General features: G+C 41.1%; 1 protein-coding gene across 1 annotated transcript in view; it reads right to left on the bottom strand.

Annotated features, from left to right (window-relative positions):
* Window positions 1-1,196: 1,196 nt before the first annotated feature.
* Window positions 1,197-23,987, bottom strand: part of UNC80 (unc-80 homolog, NALCN channel complex subunit) — a 417,216-nt gene continuing 394,425 nt past the window's right edge. Inside the window, 4 exon segments of the mRNA XM_030209474.1 lie at window positions 1,197-3,055; window positions 8,270-8,466; window positions 20,673-20,784; window positions 22,124-22,205. Of these exon segments, the coding sequence (XP_030065334.1) occupies window positions 2,810-3,055; window positions 8,270-8,466; window positions 20,673-20,784; window positions 22,124-22,205 (637 nt within the window). The 3' untranslated portion in view covers window positions 1,197-2,809.

The following is a 23,987-nucleotide window of genomic DNA, read 5'->3' as shown; positions in this document are numbered from 1 at the left end:
GCGCCTAGAGATCTGCTCTGAATTCTTGGCGTATTCTATAACAGTGTGCGTAACTTAATTAGCTTAACAAGCTAATCAATGTTGATAACAGCACTTAAGAAGCAATAATAAGCACTAATTGGTAATCATTGAATTTACGTTCACAACTCGCTAAGTATATTCTGTAATGAACTGTGCCTAAATTCTAATGTGTGCAGTTCAAAAGGGGCGTAGCTATAGGTGGTTATGCCCAGAGGGACAAAGTCCTATGTTTTGGGAAGAGTTTTACTGTCCAGACAGTGGATGTAGGAAGATGCAGGAGTCTGGGGTAGTGTCTTAGACTTCAGAAGAGAAGTAAAGAGAAGGAAGATTCCTGGTAGAGGAACTGAAAAATCTTGGACTGGAAATGGAGAGGAGAAGAAATTTCCCAGTGTGTATCTAACTTGTATGTTTTCTTTTCTGTTTTCTTTGTGTCACTAACAGATTTTTATTCTGCTTTTAATTTCCCTGTAAAAACAATGGACCTGATATGCAGCCCACAGCAGTCAGCTATTCTAACTTCATGTGCTTACTTAACCAATTATTAGACTGAATATCAGTGCTAACCAGTTAAATGTTGGCTTCGCCCAAGCTGTGCCCCCAGACCGCTCTGGCACTAACCAGACATGAATTTAAGGCATCTAATACTAATTAACAAAGATTATTGTTTTGTATGGAGACAAACCATCCCAGCTGGATTAGACATATTTCATCTAAAGACTTCTCAGGAGTTGCAGTGCCATGGAAGGACTGTAAATCCACCTTCTATAGCAAAGAGAAAAATGGTTGAACTACTATAAGAATACATTATTAGCAATATTCAAAACCATGTGGAAAGCATTAGGTGTAGTTACAGGCAATATTCAACAGCATTACTCACTTAAGCGCAGCAGAATACTGATGGATGGCCAACTCAGCGGGATTTAACTGAGCAGGAGCCTTTCTGCCCGGTTAAATCCTTTTGAATATTTAGCCCAGTATTTTTACATATACAGCCAAAACTTGGACTTCACTAGATCTCATTTGGGTGAACCAAGATTGAGAGACAAAATGAAGAAAGAAAGGGAGACACTGAATTCACGTAAAACGTCCACAACTGTAGGCTCCTGAAGCAAGTGTCTTCCCCACCTTCCTCCCCCTACCTACCCCTCAGGAACCACAAGAGGTAAGGAGTGTGGCCTACCCCTTCACAGCCCTAGCCCTTGGATATGTCCGGACAGGACAAATGACTGAGGGACCTGCGACACTTGTATAAACATTTTGCAACTCTCTTCCTTTCTCCTAACCACTCATTTTATGGTGTCATTCCTGAGGTGGCCAGCTTCGCTTTAGCTCATTGTTATTGTACTGGCATTTATGAAGACGACAAGATCTGGTCCTGCCCTTGGGACTCCAATACCTCAAGCCAGCTGGGAATGGAAGCATCTTGAAGATACTCCTCCTACACATCTTTGATGGTGAATTATAACTTTTTCATTTTTCCTATCTTATGACACTGGTGATATTAGAAATCTCAGACTGCATTACTGTTATTACAACTCATATTTCTATTAATCATATCACAGTCCACTGTAAACTGTTGCTTTCTACATCATCTGAGCCTGGATTTCAACAAAACACAGATGGTACATTAATGATGAACAGAAAACCTTGTAACAAATCACAAACAATCCAGTGAAGAACAGGAGACCACACACAGGAATAAAAAACAAATGTACACAGAAACTGCAGAAAGCTTACACAGTTCAAGGAAGATTAAAGTAAGAAATAGTATTAGTCATCAAAAATATAAAACAAGATGTAGCCATCTAATATGGAAATTACTATGGAACTGAAGAGTTGAGTTTGGTAACAGTGAGTTGAATAAAGGTTTTGTGGTTTCTGAACTTAACTGAATTGAACAATGCTTTCCTGCCTTAGATAGTTCTGTTTTTCTCTACTTACAACACAACGATATTTCACATTATGAAACAAACAAACAAACAAAAAAAGAATGATAGACCAAAAGCTAATAATAGAAATTGTCATTAATGTCTGTGAACAGCAGTTTTGCATAATCCAAGCTTTCAAACATCAAATAGTTAAGAAATTATGGCACTGTGTATTTCTCTTGTGAAGAATTTTCCTTAATGACCCTTTCTTAGCAAAACTGTTTTTGCAGCAAACAGTTAAGGCTCGGTCTGACTAAAGCAGATCAAAGACTAAACATTCATGTACTAATTTGTCACAGGTGCCCCGATGGAGCAAGATGGTTGTGAAATAAAATACTTCTGTGTCAGCCGGTAATGATTCATTTGGATGACTTCTACTGTAAATCTGATATTCCAGCGCAGGATCTGGTAGCTGGATCTACCCGGATTTACAGACCCAAACCTGTTCTTTGTATTCGGTGCCATCCAGATGCTGAGGAGACAAACCATTCTAAGATTTCCAGGCTCTATCAGTCGCGGAGCAAGTCCCTCTGTGTCCCGGGTGATGACTGCTGCCCAGAATCTTCCCTTGTTTTCTGCTCTTTATAGTGAGCCCCGCTGCTCTCACTCACAGGTTCCTGGTCCTTTTCTAAGGGGGTCTGCCCATCTGTAGCAAGCAGGATGTTAAAAGTTTGTGCTGGCAGAGAGAAAATGCTCATTCAGTCTCATAAACCACAGTGTCTTGAGTGTGCTTCGGGGAAATGTGATTATAAAGAGGGGGCAGGTTCTCTTGCAAAGATGTATACTGCTCCCACCACTGCGCCCTCCCTACCTGATCCATCCCCCTCCTCTCAGAGAAGAAAATCCCTCCCAAAGAAATATTAAACATGTGACTCATCTAGGTCCACATCAGTCTCCCCCAGTTCAATGTGGGTAAAGCTGAACTGTCCTGAGAGCAGGGGGTTCTCCGTACCATTGTCCTCACTGATGTGAAGGACAGTATCTCTGTGTTGTAGCAGGCTGGTGGTCTCCAGACCCATGAAGTCTTCACTGTCTGAAAGAGGGGTTGGTAGAAGAGAAGGTGCTGGTGCTGGTGCTGTTCTAGGCGCCACATCTTCCAGCTTCTTCTAGAATCAAAAGAGGGAGAAGTGGAAGAACAGTTTATAAGTTATATACAGAGAGCAGGTCATGATAGGCCTCATACTCCAGAGTGTTTCCTAGAAAAGAAAGGGCAATTCTGAAGTGTGATGTAAGCAATTTATAAATATAATGCTTTCGTCAATATGTTAATTTGTTCAAAATTTATGTTTATTTATTTATTTTTTGCTTTTGTATCCCACATTTTCCCACCCATTTGCAGGCTCAATGTGGCTTACAAAATGTTACAACGACATTCACATTAATAGAATAAGAATTTCAGAATATAGATACAGAAAAGGTGCATAAGAATATCATGGCAATCATATAACGGAATAAACATTTCAGAATTATTACAAATAAAGGTGCATCAGCACATCATGTAGGAATGGAAGTGGATAAATAGATAAAATATAACATAATGATATCAAGACAAGATGTAGAAAAAGATAAAGGAATGCAGGTACCTACTTTCTCTTACAGAATATGTGCTTAAAAGCTGGGCATAAGCACGTATCTGACCCACATAACTGTTCTTATAGAATATTTGTGTAAGTCAGCATCGGTGTGCTTAAATTTAGGCGCACACACTTAGGGCAGTCTTTGGCTGGCATAAATGTGGGCACCTAATACAGTATTCTATAAACTAAGCATATAAATGTCAACCCCATCTATGCCCTACCCATGACCTGTTACAGATTGAGGGGGATAATGGACACATAAATGTTAGCACCTGTTTTATAGAATCGTCCCGTCTATACATGTAGAAAAGCATTCTCAGATAGCTGAATATGTGCACTGACAATATTGCATATAGTGTATATAGTTAGTAGAGGTCCTGGAGTGTACTGTTGTTTGGGAGGGAGCTGGGGCAGAATTGTGATATAATGCATGTTTTGTAAAATATACAAACAAGTGCAGTACTTGCACACATGTACACCTTCTTCAAAGCAGATGTAAATTTGCATGTGAGAATTTGTGTGCCATTGGGGATATTTCTGAGAGGCTACTTTAGAAAGACATATAGAGCTGTATTCTATAAATGGTGCTCAAAAATGGGCATGAAAAAGAAGAAGAACCCCCTCCCCCCCCCCCAAGCACATCAACCAAAAAAAAAAAGAAGAAAAAAAAGTAAAAACAAATTGGGGGAAGACCAATGAAATGCCAACACAAGGGTATTTATCTTTAATAACAACAAAGCAAAAAATATTCTCTTGTAGGTATGACCGAAATAGACTCGATGCAGTTCTGTGTTTCGACACAAGAAGCGCCTGCCTCAGGAGTCAAAAACAATCAAGTCTAGTTGACAATACCAGAATATCAGTCAATAGGTCCAAGTAAAAAAGTATAACTTTCTATCCGATAAAAAGGACATCAAGGACAATACCAAAGTAATAACTGCATCCACATCGGCAAACAGAGTACTTTTTCCTTTGCAGTTATTAAGGTTAAATACCCTTGTGTTGGAGTTTCATTGGTCTTCGCTCAAAAATGGGCACCGGAAAAGGTTGGCGCTAAGCGTGATTCATTACACTTAGCACTGATTCCCACACCCTAACTTTGGGTGCCAGACTTATGCATACTGAAACCTGGTGTAAGTTATGGCACCCAAGTTGGGGACACTGACCCCATTATTCAGTAACAATGCATGCAACTTTTTGGAATGCCCTTGACACGCCCATGTCCGTCATATGGCCGCCTACCCTTTTAAGATACATGCAATGGAATGTAGATGCCCAGCATTATAGAAAAGCATGCAGCCAGTTGTGCATGGAAATCCTAATTGATGCCAATTAATGTCAATAATTAATTGTTCCAATTGAAAGGACAAAACTTATTATGCAGGGGTCAATAAACAATACACAAAACAATTCCCAGCAAATATATGATGTAAACAATTTATTTTGCATGTTACCAATGATCATAAATTATATAAATTTTTGTGGATCTTCAGAAGCCTGGCTAGCTGAATGCATATAATTTTTCACAAGCAAATGCTGCCCATTCGTCATTGATTCAAGTTTTCTAAAAAAAAAAAAGTCTTCACTTTAAGAACTCATTCTATGAAAATATGTGAAAAAGCATTAAGCTACTTAGCTTTCAAACTGTCAAAAATCAGAACCTCAGCCGATATGGCCAGGTTTCGATTGCTTCATCAGGGTAGAGGTCCAAACCACACTGCTGTAACACTGCTTCCAACACCCAATTATTGCACATCTTGGGAGCACGCCCAAATCTGGATACCATACATAGAATCCAGGGATAGCACATATATTGCCTTTAAAAAATGTCAGTCCCACATTTAGGTGGTAATTTTATAATAGGGTGTTTATTTTATAAAGTTTTATTTCAGCCCTACTAGGTTTCCAGATTAAGTTTGTTTTTCCCTGTCAAAACCATCTGAGAAAATACAGATTTAGAAACTTGTATTATCATATGAGTTTTATGTACTTTGATTGTTATTTTAGAAGACTTATTCATGATTTGGATGTGCATAAACTATTTAAATGTGCGTATTGCATATGTTTAAATCATGATTTTAGAAAGCCAAGTTAGCCATGTTCAAATCACCAATACATGCACATTGCAAGGGGGCATGATCTAGGTATGTGTTGTGAAAGACTAAAAAATACATGTGCATTCCCTATTTCAGAAGGGGAATGCACGTTTATGTCCCGTGAGATCAACATGTATACCTGCTCCTGTGGATATCTAGGTTACAGAAAGGTTGCCATAGCAACACAGAAAATGACGGCAGATAAAGGCCACGTGACCCATCCAGTCTGCCCATCCACATCATCTGCTATCTCTTCCTCCCCCTAAGAGATCCCACATACCTGTCCCACGCTTTTTGAATTCAGATATAGTCTTTGTTTCCACCACCTCCACTGGGAGGTCATTCCACACATCCATCACCCTTTCTGTAAAGTATTTCCTTAGATTACTTTTGAGTCTATCACCCTTCAACCATTGGTTCTCATGGCTATCCGTGCCACCCCCATCGTTCCACAGGCGTGTCACTGCTCGAAATGATGATGGGTAGGGAGATGATGTTACCGATTCATTTGTTGTAAAGGACTAATGATGTGAACTTATCCAGTGCTACTACCACCCATGGATATGTCACTTATTTACGCCAACATTTGATCAAGGGGCTACCTCCAAGGAATACCAAATTGGCGATAAGGTATTCTATTACAATTTTGCCAGAAGCAAGGCCAAGGAAAAGAAATTTATGCTCATTTGGCATGGTCTATTCATTATTGTGGAAAAAGCTTAATCTGTGGCTTACCAAATTCACGTCAAGAGAAATTCTCAAGGCGAAGATTCCCTTAAATGGGTCCACATCAATCAGCTGAGACCATGTCATCCCAGCCAATTTGCCATGGATGTGCACATTGTTGACAAGAACCAAACTAACCATGAAACAAAACAGCTTCTTTTTGTTTTTCAGATGCAGAAACAACTTTTGAAGGTCCTGTTCCTGGTTTCCCTGCTGATTGGAGCTACTTCCAAATTGATTGACCCTAGTCCCATACCTGGTGTCGTTCTTCAAGATGTTCCTGTCTTCCTGGATGCTCACTCCTTGATTGTTACTCAGAAAGTCTTTCCCTTGATCCCTTTTCCCATTGTCCAGCCCTATTTGTTTGATTGCTGTTCCCAAGAATTCTCTTGTTAATCTTGGTGGAGTTTCTCTGCTTTTCCTTGACACAGATCCAGTTGTTCCAAATATTGACATTCTGGCTGTGTTTCATGGACATCCTATTGACTTTGCTCTGGGACTGTGTTCACTCCTCATATTTAAAGACTGTCACTATTGAACTTGTTGTTGATTGAGATCTTGGTGTGGGAAGTTTGGAGTCTGTGCCACCTCATTCGACAGGGTTCCACTCCAGTGCCCCTGAGATTGCAAGATTTTATGGCGAACGCCCCTGAGTAATTCTCCTTTATGATGTCTCTGTTTTCAGTATCATGTTATGTACAAATCCATGCTGATGCTTTTTCCATGCATTACTTAGTACAATATTGATTATTGTTTCATGAGTCAAAACATTGCATTAACACCATATTTATTATTCATTTATTTGCTGTATTAGCTCATTTATGAAGTACTTTTGAACATTGCTATATGATTGACTGAAGTATTTGCTTCTATTTTTCATTTATGTAGAGTGTTAGTTTTGAGTGTGCTTTTTATATATTATCCATTTTATGCGTCTTTTTGGTCTTGACCATAAGTCCTGGTTCTTCCCCATTTGTAGCGAATCGTATGTCAGATTCTGGAAATGGGGTGGGATCTCTCGGGTGTCTCTTGGCCAAATTTTCTCTAAAAAAAGAAGGCTGATGATGGACTACAGGGTGCTCCGGTGGAGATTATAGTGCTTCAACATCCGGTTGGTCCATAGATACAGGTGAAACAAGTGGACTATTGAGAGGAGATGTGTATAAGTCTCCTGATTCACTTTTTATTCGTTTTCTACTCTGTTCAATAGTAGTCTGTTTTCTTGTCTGAGAAGTGATTCTATGTGAAGAGGTTTCCAGAAAATCTTTCTTCTTAGGAAAAGGATAAGGCCTCACTTTTTTAATTTAGTTTTTAGTTATGAAGTGTCTTTATAATGTCTTTTATTTTATGTCTCTCCATTTTATTAATAATCTTTATTATTAATAATGTTTCTTAACTTTTTAAGCCACTGCATTTTATGTGTTTATATATAAATATATATATATATATATATTAGGATATATATATATATACATATATATATATTAGGATATATATTAGGATATATATATATATATATATATATATATATATATATATTAGGATATATATATATATATATATTAGGATATATATATATATATATTAGGATATATATGTTCATACTAATGTTGTATATCTTTGTATAGACTCCTGAAGCAGGCTTTTTAGACGCCTAAACACAGCAGCTGTGTTGAGTCTTTTGAACTGTTCCAATAAAGATCACCTCTTTGAACTATTGTCTCCCTTGGTTTTTTGGAAGAGCCAATCTACCCTACTCCTTGGTTTTTCTCTTGCTGATGCACATAGGGACTGATCATTCCTCCACTTTGTGTGGTCATATTCCTGATCATCCATGCAAAGTTCATCCACCCTCCAGAGATCACAGCATGCAAAAAAAAAACACTTTCTGAATGGGGCTGTAGTGTTAAGGTTAGGTTACCTGACAGGGGGCCTGACTGTGGAGGTCCGCCACAACCACCGTGGGTGAGGAGGTATGTACGGGATGATCCATGATTTCCGGTCTGCTGGCTCTGGCGGGGCTGCAGCTGGAGTGGATCCCTGCATGTGCTGCCTCACCCTGTGATGTCGATGGATGTGGCTGTGTTTCAGTAAAAGTCACAGATCGCTTCTGATCCACTGCCAAACAAGAACAACACAAAAGAACTAATGTTGGAGGAACAACAATAGATATCCTTGTTATTTGAGTACTGCTCTCCAGCGTTATGTGCCACTAAGGGATCTGCAATCAGCTGACACTTGCCCACCCTCAATGCCGGATTTGAAGCACTTGCGCCTACAAATTACTAGAACTCGTACTCTTTCTGTGGCTGGACCACAAGCATGGAATAAGTTACCTTTACCTTTGAAATCACAGCTGAACACCACATCTTTTAAACAGATGTTGAAATATCATCTGTTGGACCATCTTATTGATTTATGATGTTTTCTGATATTGGTTCTGCTGGACTTGTGATGAACTGACATTATAGTGTTTTTGAGTGATTTGGTTTTTGTTGTATTTTCGATTATGTATATTAAGTTGTTACCTGCCTTGGATAAAGGTGGGCTATATAAATAAATAAAGACATAAACACACATAAGTCTAACCAACAGATTTATCCTGTAGTATTTCAGGAATAAGAAAATTTGTAAAGGTCTGTATCAACCTATACAACTTTTTGAGGTGTCTCCTTTACTTTTTATATGCCTGATTAATCATAGTATTTGTTTCAAATGTCACCTTGGCTTGACAGCACCAGAAAATGACCTTTTGATTAGTCACAGATTCAGCTATGAGCAGTGGACACCTTGAAATGCTTAGTGGGAAGCAAGTGGTTCAGCGTCTTGGACTTATATGACTGTTTGAAGCACCTGCATTATTTTTATATGCCTGCTGAATCATAACATGTGTTTCAAATGCCACCTTGACAGCACAAGATAATTAACTCATTTGATTAGTCACAGATTATCTGGCTGATCATTACATGCTGTATATTCCTTAAGGGCTCCCTCTGAGTGTGTTACATTCTATGGGTCCAACAGGAGACTGTCATCAAACCTCCTGTACCGAGTACCATGTGTCTCCAAGGCCTCTTGAATAGAGATCTAGATGGGGGCATGAACAGACTATAACCGAAGCTCAATGACTGCAGCCCGGACCCTTAGAAGAACTATTTATCAACCCCCACAGAAATCAATGTGAGAATGCAATCATGAACCCCCGAAAAACAAGTGTAGTCACAATCTCTTTGGTGATAATGCCTCCAAGGGTCAACGAGATCCCAGGTTTGAAAAAAGAACATTAAGCTGCTTTTGGTCTGCATGCCCATAGTGACCCTCCTAAGCTGCGTTATCCACAGCCAGATCAGGTGTGAGATTAAAACCACCACCAATGATCAAAGACCCCTCCAATTTGGCTTCAGTCAGCTTGCAAAGCTCCACATAAAAATCTTTCTGCTCCAAATTAGGGGCATAAACATTCATGAGAGTATATGATTCCCAATTTCTCCTTTAAAAACATATATCATCCCCTAGTGTCCTTTACTATGTCCTGTACCTCAGGAGTAAGTGGGCATGCAAAAACTATCTCCACACCATTGGTTCTATTGCTTGATCTGTTAGACGCCAAATATATGTGAGGATATTTTTTATGGCATAGGAGGTGCTCAGAGGCAGGCTTAAGATGGGTTTCCTGGACAAATTGCACCCCCATTTGTAAGCGCTCTGCCTCTTTAAAAAACAATTGGCGCTTGCGAGGTGCATTGAGGCCCCAGACATTCAGTGTAAGCAATACTAGCTGTTTATGGGTCCCCATAACCTGGTGACGTAACTAACCCCATCTTGTTCTTGCGGAAGTAACTAACAGCTCACATGGAACCGATAGCATCATTGCAATAAACGCTCCCTTTGGTAGCTGTACCCAACAGCTTGATCCAAACCTCTCCCCTTACTCCTTCTACCCCCTCCCACAACCCTTCCCTCCCCTACCATCTGAGCAAACCCAGCCTAAACAGGCTACTTGGGGAAGTGCAGCCACTGAGTCCCCCACAGTCCTGCTACATCTCACATAACAATTGTTGGAATAGATAAGGTAGTTGTATCCACTATTTATAGTTCCAGCTCAAGAGTGCAATCAAACCACTGTGAGCCAAAGAGTGTTCCATGATGAAGTCCTCGACCTTGTGCAAACATCAGAGATCAATATTACCATTAATGCGATCCGTCTCGGGTCAGGTAGTCAGTCTCTGTGGGAGAGGTCTCATTGTCACGTTGCAGACACCACGTCTTGGAGTACACCCTGTCACCACTGCACCGGGGGTCCCTGCTTAGCTGCTCCTACCTCTCTCTGGTCTCGCTCCTCTGCTTGAGCTCTGACAGCCAGCCCACCCTCTTTTAGTCCCTGATATCCAATGTCGGTGACCGGACATGGCTCGGCACTGAATACTGGGGGCTAAACTAGCCAGCGATGGTAGGGTTTTAAAAAAAATGCTCACTGCTACCAACTGAATATTGAAGGGCAAGTGATTTATTGTCTGAATTTCTCACTTAGGATCTTCTTTCCTGCCACAGAAAGATGTAGGTCATCATTACAATATAGCTCTTTGCTTCCCCCCCCCCCCCTATATATTGTTCCAGCCTCCAATGTATCTAAAACCTTTGTGTTGACACCAGGTTTTGAGGCACTTATTGAATCTCAGTTTGCAGTGGTGGCTAAGAAAACAAATAGAATGTTAGGAATTATTAGGAAATGAATGGTGAACAAAGCTGAGAATGTTATAATGCCTTTGTATCGTTCTATGAGGTGACCACACCTCAAATACTGTGTGCAATTTTGGTCACTGCTTCGCAAAAAGATGTATTAGAATTAAAAAAGGTACAAAGAAGAGTGGAAAAAATGATTGAGCAGTTGAAAGAGGAAAGGCTAAAGAAACTACGGCTCTTCAGTTTGGAGAAGAGATGGCTGAGGAGGATATGATAGAGGTCTATAAAATACTGAGTGGAGTGGAAAGGGTAGACATGAATTACTTGTTTACTCTTTCCAAACATACAAGAACTAGGGGCACACAATGAAGCTACTAAGTAGTAAATTTCAAACTAATTGGAGAAAATATTTCTTCATTCAATGCGTACTTAAACTCAGGAATTCATTGCCAGAGAATGTAGTAAAAGTAGCTAACTTAGCAGATTGTAAAAAAGGCTTAGACAATACCTAAAATAAAAGTCCTTGAGCTTATTTCTAGGGCGTGAATAAACATGTTGCTAAAGGTGAGCCAGTTGATGTAGTGTATCTAGATTTTCAGAAAGCTTTTGACAAAATTCCTCATGAGAGACTCCTGTGAAAATTAAACAGTCATGAGATAGTAAGCAATGTTCTATTGTGGATTACGAATTAGTTATAGCCCAGAAAACAGAGGGTAGGGTTCAATGGCCATTAAGAATAACCCAAATCATAGTTACCTGATGCTAGGGTCCACCTTGGGGTCAGCACCTAAGAAAAAGATCTAGGTGTCGTTGTAGACAATATGCTGAAATGTTCTGCCCAGTGTGCGGCGGTGGCCAAAAAAGCAAACAGGATGCTAGGAATTATTAGGAAAGGGATGGTAAATAAGACCAAGAATACTATAATGCCTCTGTATTACTCCATGGTGCGACCTCACCTTGGGTATTGTTTTTAGTTCTGGTCACCATATCTCAAAAAAATATATAATGGAATTAGAAAAGGTTCAAAGAAGAGTGACCAAAATTATAAAGGGGATGGAACTCCTCTCATATGAGGAAAGGCTAAAGAGCTTAGTATCCAGAAAAGTTCCAGTGCTGACTACCTTATTGAGATATTCAGCTCTGGCCACCATGTGGATGGTTGTATCACTGTAAGGTGGTATATCAAACGCCTGACTCATACCCATAGTGGCACTGAATTGATTGCATGCTCTGTTGAGCAGGGACTGTCACAAAAGAGAACGATGAGAAGGATAAAAAGAAAAGGGTGAAAGTGCAGGGATACGAGGATGATATCACAGAAGAGGGGCTGGGGAGGAAAGGTGAGGCCACATAGAGGGGTTAGGGAAGGAGGAAGAAAATCAAGGCAGATTGTGAAATTTAAGGAGGAGCAGTTGATGAGGGTAAGAGGTGAGAGTAGGAAAAGAGGAAATCTCCAATTGCTGGGGATACTTCTCTTCATCTTCTGTACCATATGTAGATTTTTTAAAAAGCTGGATATTGGTTAGGATCCACATAAGAGGAAGTGCCAGTCTGATCCCCCCAATCCCCTTAGCATCCCCCTCTGATCCCTGAACACCCCAGGATCTGAAACCCTCTGATCCCTCTCTATAGTAGAAGCCCTACTCACAACCCATAACTCCTTTTCATCCCTGGGACTTACCCAGGGGAGCTCTCTGGTGTCTAGTGAGTGGGGGTGGAGCCCTTTCCTCCAGCTCTAAAAATGATGAGGGGCCCAAGCTGGGGAGATTTGAAAAGGGGGATGATCAGAATGGGGGAGAGGGGGTTGCTGGTAACTGTGGAGGGGTCGGGGCCCAGAAAGGGGAGAGGACATCGAATCAGCAACCCTGAAGTTATATGGGTGCTGGATGATATTCAGTGCTGGCACCCACATAGCTAAGTGGGCATAATTAAGACTGCTTTTTGTGCAGTCCTATCTGCCCGCTTAGCTATGTGGGCACTGGCACTGAATACTGTAGTAGCTACATAACTATTGGCTCCTCCCTGACTCTGCTCTCATAATGCCTCTCTCCTGCTTAGTTACTGAATATCAGTAGCCAGCTCACTGAACATGAGCTAAGGGGGAAGGAGTTGTCTTGTCCTGCCTGCTTAAATCGCTTTGAGTATCGGGCCCTGAGTTTCTATCATATCTGTGAGCTATGCTGAGTCTAATGATTCTGTTTAGCTGTAAAAAGAGTACAAAATAGTTCAGCTTATTGATCCTGGTGAGCCTAGTATATTTCTTCATGATACATCGACTGCGGCAAAATAGTGATGGAATGCTGATAGTTGTGCAGAAACTATCTCCTTCCTTTTTGAAGAGACCCATGAAGTTTAATAAGAGAAAACTATTATCATGGCCAACCAATGAGTCCCTTTCTTACTAGAGGTCTTTGGAGGATCCACCTCCTTCTCTTGCAATAGCATCAATTGAGGTATTCTCCTTGGAAAAGTACAAATTAGACACAACTTAACTTTTCTGAACATATATGATAAGGAACTCGAATCTTCTATGGGGAGGACAATTTTCAAAAGCCAAAGATTGATTTACCTGAGTAAAAGGCCTGCCTGAAGACTGACCACCCTTAACTCTGCAAAAAGCATGCATGGGAATTTCAAATATAAGCAGGCTTTTTGCAGCCAAATTTATCCCACACAAAAACAGCTGCAGAATCTGTGGGCCAGTTGTACCCTCAAGCAATTTTAAAGGGAAAATTACTTTACACCTGGGGCCTGTTCAGAAAATTGCCCCTTCTAAGTGCCTCTTTACATTTAGCTTTAATCTTGTCCAGCTTCATATGTTTCATTCTTGTCTGGAATGCTGACCTTCAGGACTTTTGCAGGGTGTCCTGATTTTCTCCGAAGAATGATGTGGTCCATGAGGGGAGGGAAGAAGAGGCAGATGTGGGTGCTGTGGTTCCTCCCGGGAGTGGTAGCCCTGTATACCTGCATGGGAAAAGGCAAAACAAGCTAGCATTAGCATGCTGATTATTACTAATCTGAACATATACAATCAGTTTCACAGCACAGTTCGTTCCCTTCTGGAAACCATAAGATCCACAATGAGAGTTGAATCCCATTGCAGTGCTTGGCCAGTTTTATTAGCATTCTTATCCTTCTTCTTTATTGTTATGTTGTTTTGTTATAAACCATTATGAATGAATTAAATTTACTAAGGGGCTTATTTTCAAAATAGAAAAACATCCAAAAAGCGGCACAAAGAGGCAGAAAGACGCTTTTTGACAAAACATCCAAAATGGTTTTCTATGCAGTTCGTATGCAGTGTCCAAATCACAAGGGGGCATGCTGAGGGCAGGATTTTGGCATTCCCAAAACTTGGACCTTTTTTTGAAATAATGGAACAAAGCACAAACATCTAGGGCTAAAAGTTAGATGGTTCGGTCTAGATCTGTTTCAGTCATGACCAAGTCACAAAAAGGTGTCCTAGATGACCAAATGACCATTGGAGGGATTAAGACATGACCCCCCCTTATTCCGCCAGTGGTCACTGACCCTCTCCTACCCCCCCAAAGATGTGAAAGAAACAGCATACACCAGCCTCTATGACAGCTTCAGATGTTATGGCCAGTCCTTTTAGAGCAGCAAGCAGGTCCCTGGAGTAGCCTAGTGGTCAGTGCAGTGCACTATAGAGAAGGGAACCTAGGCCCATATCCCACTCTAACTGTTACACTTGTGGTGGAGTGTGAGGCCTCCAAAACCCACCAAAAACCTACTGTACCAATGTATAGATGACACCTGCAAACATAAGGGCCATTGTAGTAGGGTACAGCAGTGGCGTTCCATGGTTGCCTGATACCCAGGGCGGATCACCACTGTGCACCCCCCCCTGGGTGCAGGGCAACATGGCACAACCCCCCCTCCCCCGCCTTCCAGGTTCCGGCGCCGTCCCCCCCCCCCCGATGCAGTCCCCACCTGCCAACCAGGTTCCAGCTCCGTCCACCCCAGCGTGGCGCCTCGCATCTGCAGCGCTGCTGTAAAAAGAAGAAAATCACCTCCTCATCGGCCCTTCCCTCACTGTGTCCCGCCCTCGAGGAAATAGGAAGTTATGTCGCTGCAGATGCGAGGCGCCACGCTGGGGTGGACGGAGCTGGAACCTGGTTGGCAGGTGGGGACTGCGTCGGGGGGGAGGCCGTTCCATGCCAAGGGGGGGTGTGGATGGACGGAGCGGAGCACCCCCCCACCCGTTGACACCCAGGTGGACCGCCCCCTGCCCCGCCCTTGCTATGCCACTGGGGTACAGTAGGTTTTTGGTGGATTTTGGAGGGCTCACCATACAGTACAAGGAAATAATGGTGATGTGTATCTGGGACCTTTTATGTGAAGTCCTCTGCTGTGTTCCCTAAGGTGCCCCACTGCTCTGCTGGGATGTCTGTGTGGCCAGTCTACTAAGAATGCTGCCCCCCATACATCCCAATGACTTGTTTTTGTGTGTTTTCCCCTTGGATTTTTTTTTTAATGGCCTAAAAAGATAGATGCACTGAGCACAAAAACATCTAGCAAATGGCCATTTTTGAAACAAAAAGTTGGATATTTTTCTGGTTTGAAAATGGCCATGTTTGTTGCTGGGTTTTTGGGTGTTTTCCACAAAAAGTCCAACATCTGATTTAGATGTCATATTGAAAATGCTCCTCTAAGTTGTATAAAAATTGATGATGATGAATCTCCAAAGCCATGCACAAATAATAGGTTTTTACAATTACTGTATCCAGGTTCTCCTACACATGTATCTTATCGTCCTGATTAATTCATAAATGAGCAAATGTTCCATGATCAGCACTTCTTCATGTTCACACATGTATGAGTCATTAGCAAAGATCTATGTGAACATTTTAAGAACAGGATTTAGATATTTGATGTGGCAGATCGTTCCCACATTAGACATATATACTCTGCTCTAGACCAGTATAAGGAAAAAGCAATGGTTGGCAAAGTAATTGGGTTGACTCTGAAGTGACTAGTGCTTGGAGAATGTTGTTGCAGACATCCGCTTTCCATTTCATTTTATCTACATGTGCTTTGAAGGAAAATGTTTGATTCAGTCTTACCCCACGTAAACAGGATACAGGGAGTGGGGAGGTTACCCAATGGAATTTCACTTGGGTATTCATTATCCTCTTGGTCAGGTTAGTACAAAACAGAGTTTTATGATAAACTGAATGGCTGCTCAGTTCATACATCAGTCTGTTCTTGAGAGTGACAAATTCATTCTCCTGTGCTATGATCTTGCATGTATACTGCTCTGAAGGGGCAGACTATTGCTATATATGTTTAATAAAATGATTGGTTCTATTACCATGCCCTACTAGACATAACATAATATAACACAATATCTTATAGTCTGCTATCTACCTTTTGGTTCTATGTGGATTACAAAGATAAATCTGGAAATGACCAGAGATTAACAATGTTACTTTATGACAAAAAAAATACAATTCCCTTTAAAATTTACAATAAAGTTAATGACAAGGCAATAAACAACCGATAATCATTAACCTATGGAATTTAATACAAATTTCCTAAACAGGTATGTCTTAATCATGTGCCTAAAATGCCTATAATCTAAATCAGAAAGCATAAAATTCAAAATAGTGTTATCTTGTCTTGTCGCTTGGAAAGCTAAGAGAATCTCCAACAACTTGAGCCTCTTTATATCCTTTAAAAAGTGATAACTAAATAAATTGCAAGATCTTGTGTCTCCCACTGAAGTTGAAAAGACTGTTTAGTATGTGCTATCGCTAGAGACATCCAACACCCATATATTCTTATGGGTGTCTCTAGCATTAGCGTGTGCTAAAAACGCTAGCATGCCTATAACGTAGCTTAGTAAACAGGGCTCAAAATTATTAGCAAAATATAAGGGAACTAGACCAAACACAACCTTATAAGTCAAACAACCTTCAACCTGGATTCTGCTCCTTCCAGTATCCTGATTAAGCAATATTGTTCTGCTGAGATCAACACTCTAAATCTTCAATTTTGGTGAGGGCCTAATGCAGGGATTCTCTGGCAGAGGATGTCTGAAGCTCTGCCAAGGTAATCCTTCGCCAACGAAATATATTGTTCTGCATGTTCCATGTAGCCCACCACCTCCTGTAGCTTAGCTTGAACTGTGCCCATCTTGCTTTGGAGTTTGCTCAATTTACCTGCAATACTATCATTGTAGGATTGGATCTCTGCAATACCAAGTCCAGGTTATTTATTTATTTATTGCACTTGTATCCCACATTTTCCCACCTATTTGCAGGCTCAATGTGGCTTACAAAGATCTGTTATGGCATCACCGTAACAGAGAAGAGATACAATTGGTGTTATAGAGGGATGAAAGAAGACAAGAGGATCAGGATATGCAGCTATACAGTGAGACCTTCTGAATAAAGGAGTGTAAGGGGTTGTGTTCTAGTTATTATGGGTTCTCGTGGTAGGCTTTGTTAAAGAGATAGGTTTTCAAAGCTTTATGGAAGCTATTTAGTTCGCTGATTGTTCTTAAGTGAATTGGTAGTGCATTCCACATCTTCTTGCTCATGTAGGAGAAGGTGGATGTATGTGTTAGTTTGTATTTGACCCCTTTACAGCTGGGGAAGTGTAGGTTGAGAAAGGTGCGGGAGGATCGTTTAGCGTTTCTGGGTGGAAGGTCCACGAGATCTAACATGTAGGTCGGGGCGTCTCCATGAATGATTTTGTGAACAATCGTGTATATCTTGAACGTGGTACGTTCTTTCAGTGGGAGCCAATGTAGGTTCTTTCTTAGGGGTTTTGCACTGTCATATTTTGTTTTTCCGAATATGAGTCTGGCTGCAGTGTCTGGGCCGTCTGGAGTTTCTTGATGGTCTGTTCTTTACAGCCAGCATAGCGTGAGTTGCAGTAGAACAGGTGGCTCAGTACCAAAGACTGTATCAGGTTTCGGAAGATGGCTCTTGGGAAGAAAGGTTTTACTCTTTTGAGTTTCCACATGGAGTGGAACATCTTCTTCGTAGTGTTCTTTACGTGGTTTTCGAGTGTGAGATTTCGGTCAATGGTGACTCCCAGAATTTTCAGATTGTCTGAGATGGGGAGGGAGAAGTTAGGGGTGGTTATGGTGGTGAATTTATTTGTATTGTGTTGTGATGTGAGTATAAGACATTAAGGGGCATAATTGAACGAAAATGTCTATCTCCATGGGCGTTTATCTCCAAGAATGGGTCCGTGAAGGGGCGGACCGAACCGTATTTTTGCAAAAAATAGACGTCCATGTTTTATTCGACAATTTGTGAGCTGGGCGTTTTTGTTTTTCAGCGATAATGGAAAATGAAAGCGCCCAGCTCAAAAACGAATAATTCCAAGGCATTTGTTCGTGGGAGGGGCCAGGATTCGTAGTGCACTGGCCCCCCTCACATGCCAGGACACCAACCGGGCACCCTAGGGGGCACTTTTACAAAAACAAAAAAAAAGGTAAAAGAGCTCCCAGGTGCATAGCACCCTTCCCTTGTGTGCTGAGCCCCCCAAATCCCCCTCAAAACCTACTGCCCACAAGTCTACACCATTACTATAGCCCTAAGGGGTGAAGGGGGGCACCTACATGTGGGTACAGTGGGTTTGGGGGGGGGGGTTGGACGACTAAGCATTAAGCAGCACAATTGTAACAGGTGGGGGGGGGATGAGCCTGGGTCCACCTGCCTGAAGTCCACTGCACCCCCTAACAACTGCTCCAGGGACCTGCATACTGCTGGGGGTAATCTGGTCATTTAGGGCACTTTTTGGGGCCTTATTCGTGAAAAAACAGGGTCCAGGAAAGTGCCCTAAATTCTAGCTACAAACGCATACTTTTTTTCTATTATCGGCGAAAGGCGCCCATCTCTGTTCGGGTGATAACCATGCCCAGTCCCCGCCTTCACCATGCCTCCGACACGCCCTGTCAACTTTGTACGCTTCCGCGATGGAGTGCAGTTGAAAACGTCCAAGTTCGGCTTCGATTATACCGCATTATTCGTTTTTGTGAGATAAACGTCCATCTCCCGATTTAGGTTGGAACTTGGGCATTTTTCTTGTTCGATTATAAGCAGGATTGTGTTTTTCTGCATTGAGTTTCAGCTGGAATGCATCCGCCCAGGAATGCATGATTTGGAAGCCTTTGTTGATTTCGTTGGTGATTTCCTTTAGGTCTTGTTGAATGGGATGTAGATTGTGACATCATCTGCATATATATATGGGTTAAGGTTTTGATTGTCTAATAGCTTGGCTAGTGGTGTCATCATTAGGTTAAAGAGGGTTGGTGAGAGGGGGGATCCTTGGGGGACTCCGCATTTAGGTATCCATGGGTCTGATATCGCCATTTTAGTTGTTACTTGGTATGATCTGGTTGTCAAGAATCCTCTAAACCAATTAAGAACATTACCTCCAACTCCAAAGTATTCCAGGATGTGTAATAATATTCCGTGGTTGACCATGTCGAAGGCGCTGGACATATCAAATTGTAGGTACCCCATCTCACTTGCCATTAGTATCATGTCTCTGTTATTTATGAGGGGCTTTATGCTGTCTGAGGACCTGGAGTCAGTGCCATCTTGGTAGGCCATGCATTCTATCATAATGGGCTGGTGGAAGCCTTTGCCCATCCTGACCACTTGCTTCTACTCCACCTTACTCATTCCTCATTTAGGAAATCATATTCAGTAGACTCTGTCAGAAGTATGCACCAGAACCATGCAATAGTTCCTTGATGTTCATGTATTTGAATAAAAAACAATATAATAAAACACATCTTCTATTGAATCATACAGTACATTCATGAGTATGTTAATGAAGTAATTATACATGAACAGTCTATCCGAGTGAGGGCTTTATTTTCCATTGTTCTCTATGTGCCTAAAACACAGCTCTCATGTTGAACTCTTAATATGAAACCTGGGTGAAGGGATTCATTATATCACCTGCTGATCTGTAATGTTGCATTCAGAGGATTTCCTTTAAATTCTGCATTCACTAAAGTTACTTTCATACTTAATTAAAACAATGTTTTTGTTTAATTGGGCTCATATGGGATACCTTCATTCCATTATTCATGGACTCTAGTCAGAACCATTCATTATCACAGTTCTGTCACAAAATAGCTTTCTTAGACTGTTAAGTGCCCATAGAAGTTATATACATTAAAAAAAAAAAAAAGAATCACAGCTGGGAAAGAATACAAGGTGCAAGCATGTATCTCTCTAGAATAAAGCCAGCAACTCCCATATCTTTCTTCCCTCTATAATGCTTAAATATTGCCATACTGGGACAGAACAGAGATCCATCAAGCCCAGCATCCTGGTGTTGTATGACAGTCTGTGGATTTTGAAAAGGCAGGGCAGGCACTACAGAGGAAGTAATGCACTCTGTGGGTGTTTTACTGGGTAACTAGAGGATTCAGGATTTCATCAAGTGATCTCCCATCTTGGAGACAGGGGTTGGTATTCCAACATCTTGTTGATAGATATTGCCTGTTTATTTGGCACTTTGGCAAAACACACAAAAAATGTTGTTGACCCAAGCCCTACAACATATTTGCATGCCTTTCATTTGAGTTTTAGACCTGTCTGCAACTTCAAAAGTTCTTCCATATTCCTACAAATATACTGCTGCCTCACCGACTGGTTTCAATTTAGGCTGTATGCTTCGACGAGTTGTTGAAAGTCGAGCCCCATGACGACTCCTTGTCTCAGTCTGAGTCTTCTGACGTGACAAAAGAGGTCGACGCAGCTGAGATAGTGAATAGACAACCAAGGAAGAGATATGAAACAAACTGTATTCCCATGTTGTGTACAACATTAATTGGTTGATTTTAGTATTTTTTAAAATTTATTTGCTTTTTGTTAATTTTACACTTAAAGGTAGCAGTATGCATGATGGACATATTAGCTGAAATGTTTGTAAAATTAAAGTTCTGCTTTGAATGGTACTATAAACCAACTTAAAGTCCCAAAAACTTAAGCGGGAGCTAATCATGGATATATAATAATAATGCTCAGAGCTGATCAATCACTTTTCCCTCTCTCAATTCGTGGTATAGCAGAATACGTTCACATGTGAACCTACAGTAGACCTCAACAGTAACTCTTTCACATAGGAATCATATCCTATGACTTACCAACTGGTCATTGGTCTTACTCAAATTTTAATTTTATTCAATTCTAACTTGTCCATAATTAATATGAATATTTTTTCAATGTTATCATTTTTTCTTCTTAATCAAACAGAGGGATCCTCAACCAACTTGAATCACATTTCACCAGTTGGACTGCATCAGGATATGGTTCTCTGACTCTGAATAAACATTCTTCTGCATCTTTCAAAATGGCATCATATGAATGGTACTATAAGCAGTATATTTGACTATAAGAAAAATACATAGGGCCCGATATTCAGACTGTGAGATGCAGCCTGCATAAGTACTATGATTGACGGGCTTTTCGCATAGGAGTGTAAAGCCTTTTAGCGATAATTTTCAAAGTAATTTCTTTGGGTAAAACAATGCTTTACTCACGGAAATGGACTTTTGTATCTGGGTATCTTATATATGGATAAAAGTGCAAGCATTGGAAATCTCCTTAAATTTTAAAAAAAAGATAAAAAGTGTGCACATACTGCCATTTTGAATGTACATTTATTCGTTGTAGGGCAGGTGTTCCAGGGGGAGGAATTGGGATGGGGTTTGGAACTGTGTGAAAATGTACCTAGAAATGTTACATGTGTATGCCTACTCAGAGAAATTGTCTGCAGGTGTAAATGTGTGTGGGTATTTTTCCTGGCCTAATTTTCAAAGTGAAAGCATACTCATCCTATTGCTTTGAAAATCCTACAAAATTCACAGAATAAACACTTTCATGCATGCGGGCAGTCATAAAATTTACCCCCTTAGTAAACAGCACATCGAACATGTGGCAATAACATACATTAAACATGCATGATACCATCAGGCTTATTTTCAAAAAAGAAGGGTGCCCATCTTTCGACACAAATCGGGAGATGGGTGTCCTTCTCACAGGGTCGCACTCAAATATTACACGCTAGTAAGTATAGTTTAGATTCCTTTTCTTACCTGCCTCAAACCTCTCTTTCTCCCCAGCGGTTGCTGAATGAGCAGATTCTGCTGACCAGGTTCACTCTGCACACTTGCTACCCTGTTAAATGTTGACAAGATTAAATATATAACCAAATATATAACCATAGAGACTATGTACAAGGCAGGGGTTTGTGGAGAGGGAATGTTCTTTTATAAGCAGAGCTGCACTTTTGGGCCATGTACATTGCAATTTTCAAAGAGAAACAATCCCCCCTCCCCCACCCTTTGTGGCTTCCCTTTGAAAATTAGCAGACAAAATATGTGTGCTACAAGCACTCACAGACTTTGCACTCGCTCTTTGTGCAGGCAGCCAAGCGGGAGTGAAGTTGCATGTGTCCATCTGAAAATCAGATGTCTCTTTTTAAATCAGTTTAAAGTGTAAACACTATGGAAGCCCACATGTACTGTTTGCAGGTCAGAGAAAGGCAATGTTCAGACAAGCCAATTTACCAGGATAAATGACTTTGAAAATTCCCAACTTGATGAGTAGGGGGATATGTATTTGTACGCCAAGGAGCTTGGGAAGAGAGGAATAACAGATGAGGGAAGGGATCCTCATATATAGGAAAAAGCCATGTAATATGAGGCTGCTAAAGTTAAGAATCTGAGGGGTCCTTTTATTAAGGTGTGCTGAAAAATGGCCTGTGCTGGTGTAGACCGCGTGTATCGGACGTACAAAGGTCCATTTTCAGCACAGCTGCAAAAAAAAGCCAGGTTTTTTTTTGCTGAAAATGGATGTGCGGCAAAATAAAAATCAGCGTGTGTCCATTTTGGGCCTGAGACCTTACCACCACCCATTGACTTAACGGTAAGGTCTCACGTGTAAACTGGGCAGTAATCGTCAGCACATGTACACTGACAATTACTGCCCAGAGCCGATTACTGCCCAGTTAGCGCCATGCGGTAGAAAATAGAAATTATTTTCTGCTGCGCGTATTGGACGAGCGTAGAAATTAGAATTACCACCAGGGGCATGCAGTAGCCGGGTGGTAGTTCTAATTTGACGCACTTTGTAAGTGTGTAGGTACCCACACGTCTTAGTAAAAGGGCCCCTAAATTCTTAAAAAGCAAACTATTGCTACAACATTTAATGCTTAGAATTATGCAACATAAATCATTCCATGAACTAAAGGAAGTAGGCCAGATGAAATATTCTTTTTTCTCTCATTCACACTTGTTAGTCTTCTGTTTATACCAGTGGTGGAAAATGAGTATTTATTAGGGTTGCAATTTTGGCTGTGAATATGCCTAGTAAATTTCTGGATCAAGTTATGATTTAACCTCTAAAATTCATCTTAAAGTCTGGACCTCCTTTTTGAGCATAGCAGATACTATGGGGCCCTCTTACTAAGCTGCATAGGCGCCTACGTGCCCAATGCGCATCAATTTGCAGTTACCGCCCGGCTACCGCGTGGCCCATGCGGTAATTTCATTTTTGACGCGTGCCCACTATGCGCACCAGAAGATATATTTTATGTTCTGGTGTGCGGCAAAAATTGGGCAGTTATTACGACTTGATGCACGTAGGCAATTACTGCACGGTTAATGTGAGAGACCTTACCGCTAAGTTAATGGCTGGCGGAAAAGTCTTGGCCCCAAAATGGATGTGCGCCGATTTTAATTTTGCCGCACGTCTATTTTCAGCAAAAATTTAAAAAGGCATTTTTTTACAGGCGCGCTGAAAAATGGATCTGCGCGCACCCAAAACATACGCCTACACTAGCGTAGCCCATTTTTCAGCGCACCTTAATAAAAGGACCCCTATGTTTGATAAAGCATGTGCTGCTGAATATCTGTAAAAAAAAAAAAAAAGGCACAACCTGTTTCTTAAAGATTTTGA

Source organism: Microcaecilia unicolor, chromosome 7, assembly GCF_901765095.1.
Source record: "Microcaecilia unicolor chromosome 7, aMicUni1.1, whole genome shotgun sequence".
Lineage (NCBI taxonomy): Eukaryota > Metazoa > Chordata > Amphibia > Gymnophiona > Siphonopidae > Microcaecilia > Microcaecilia unicolor.
This window is presented reverse-complemented; position numbering and strand designations above follow the sequence as displayed.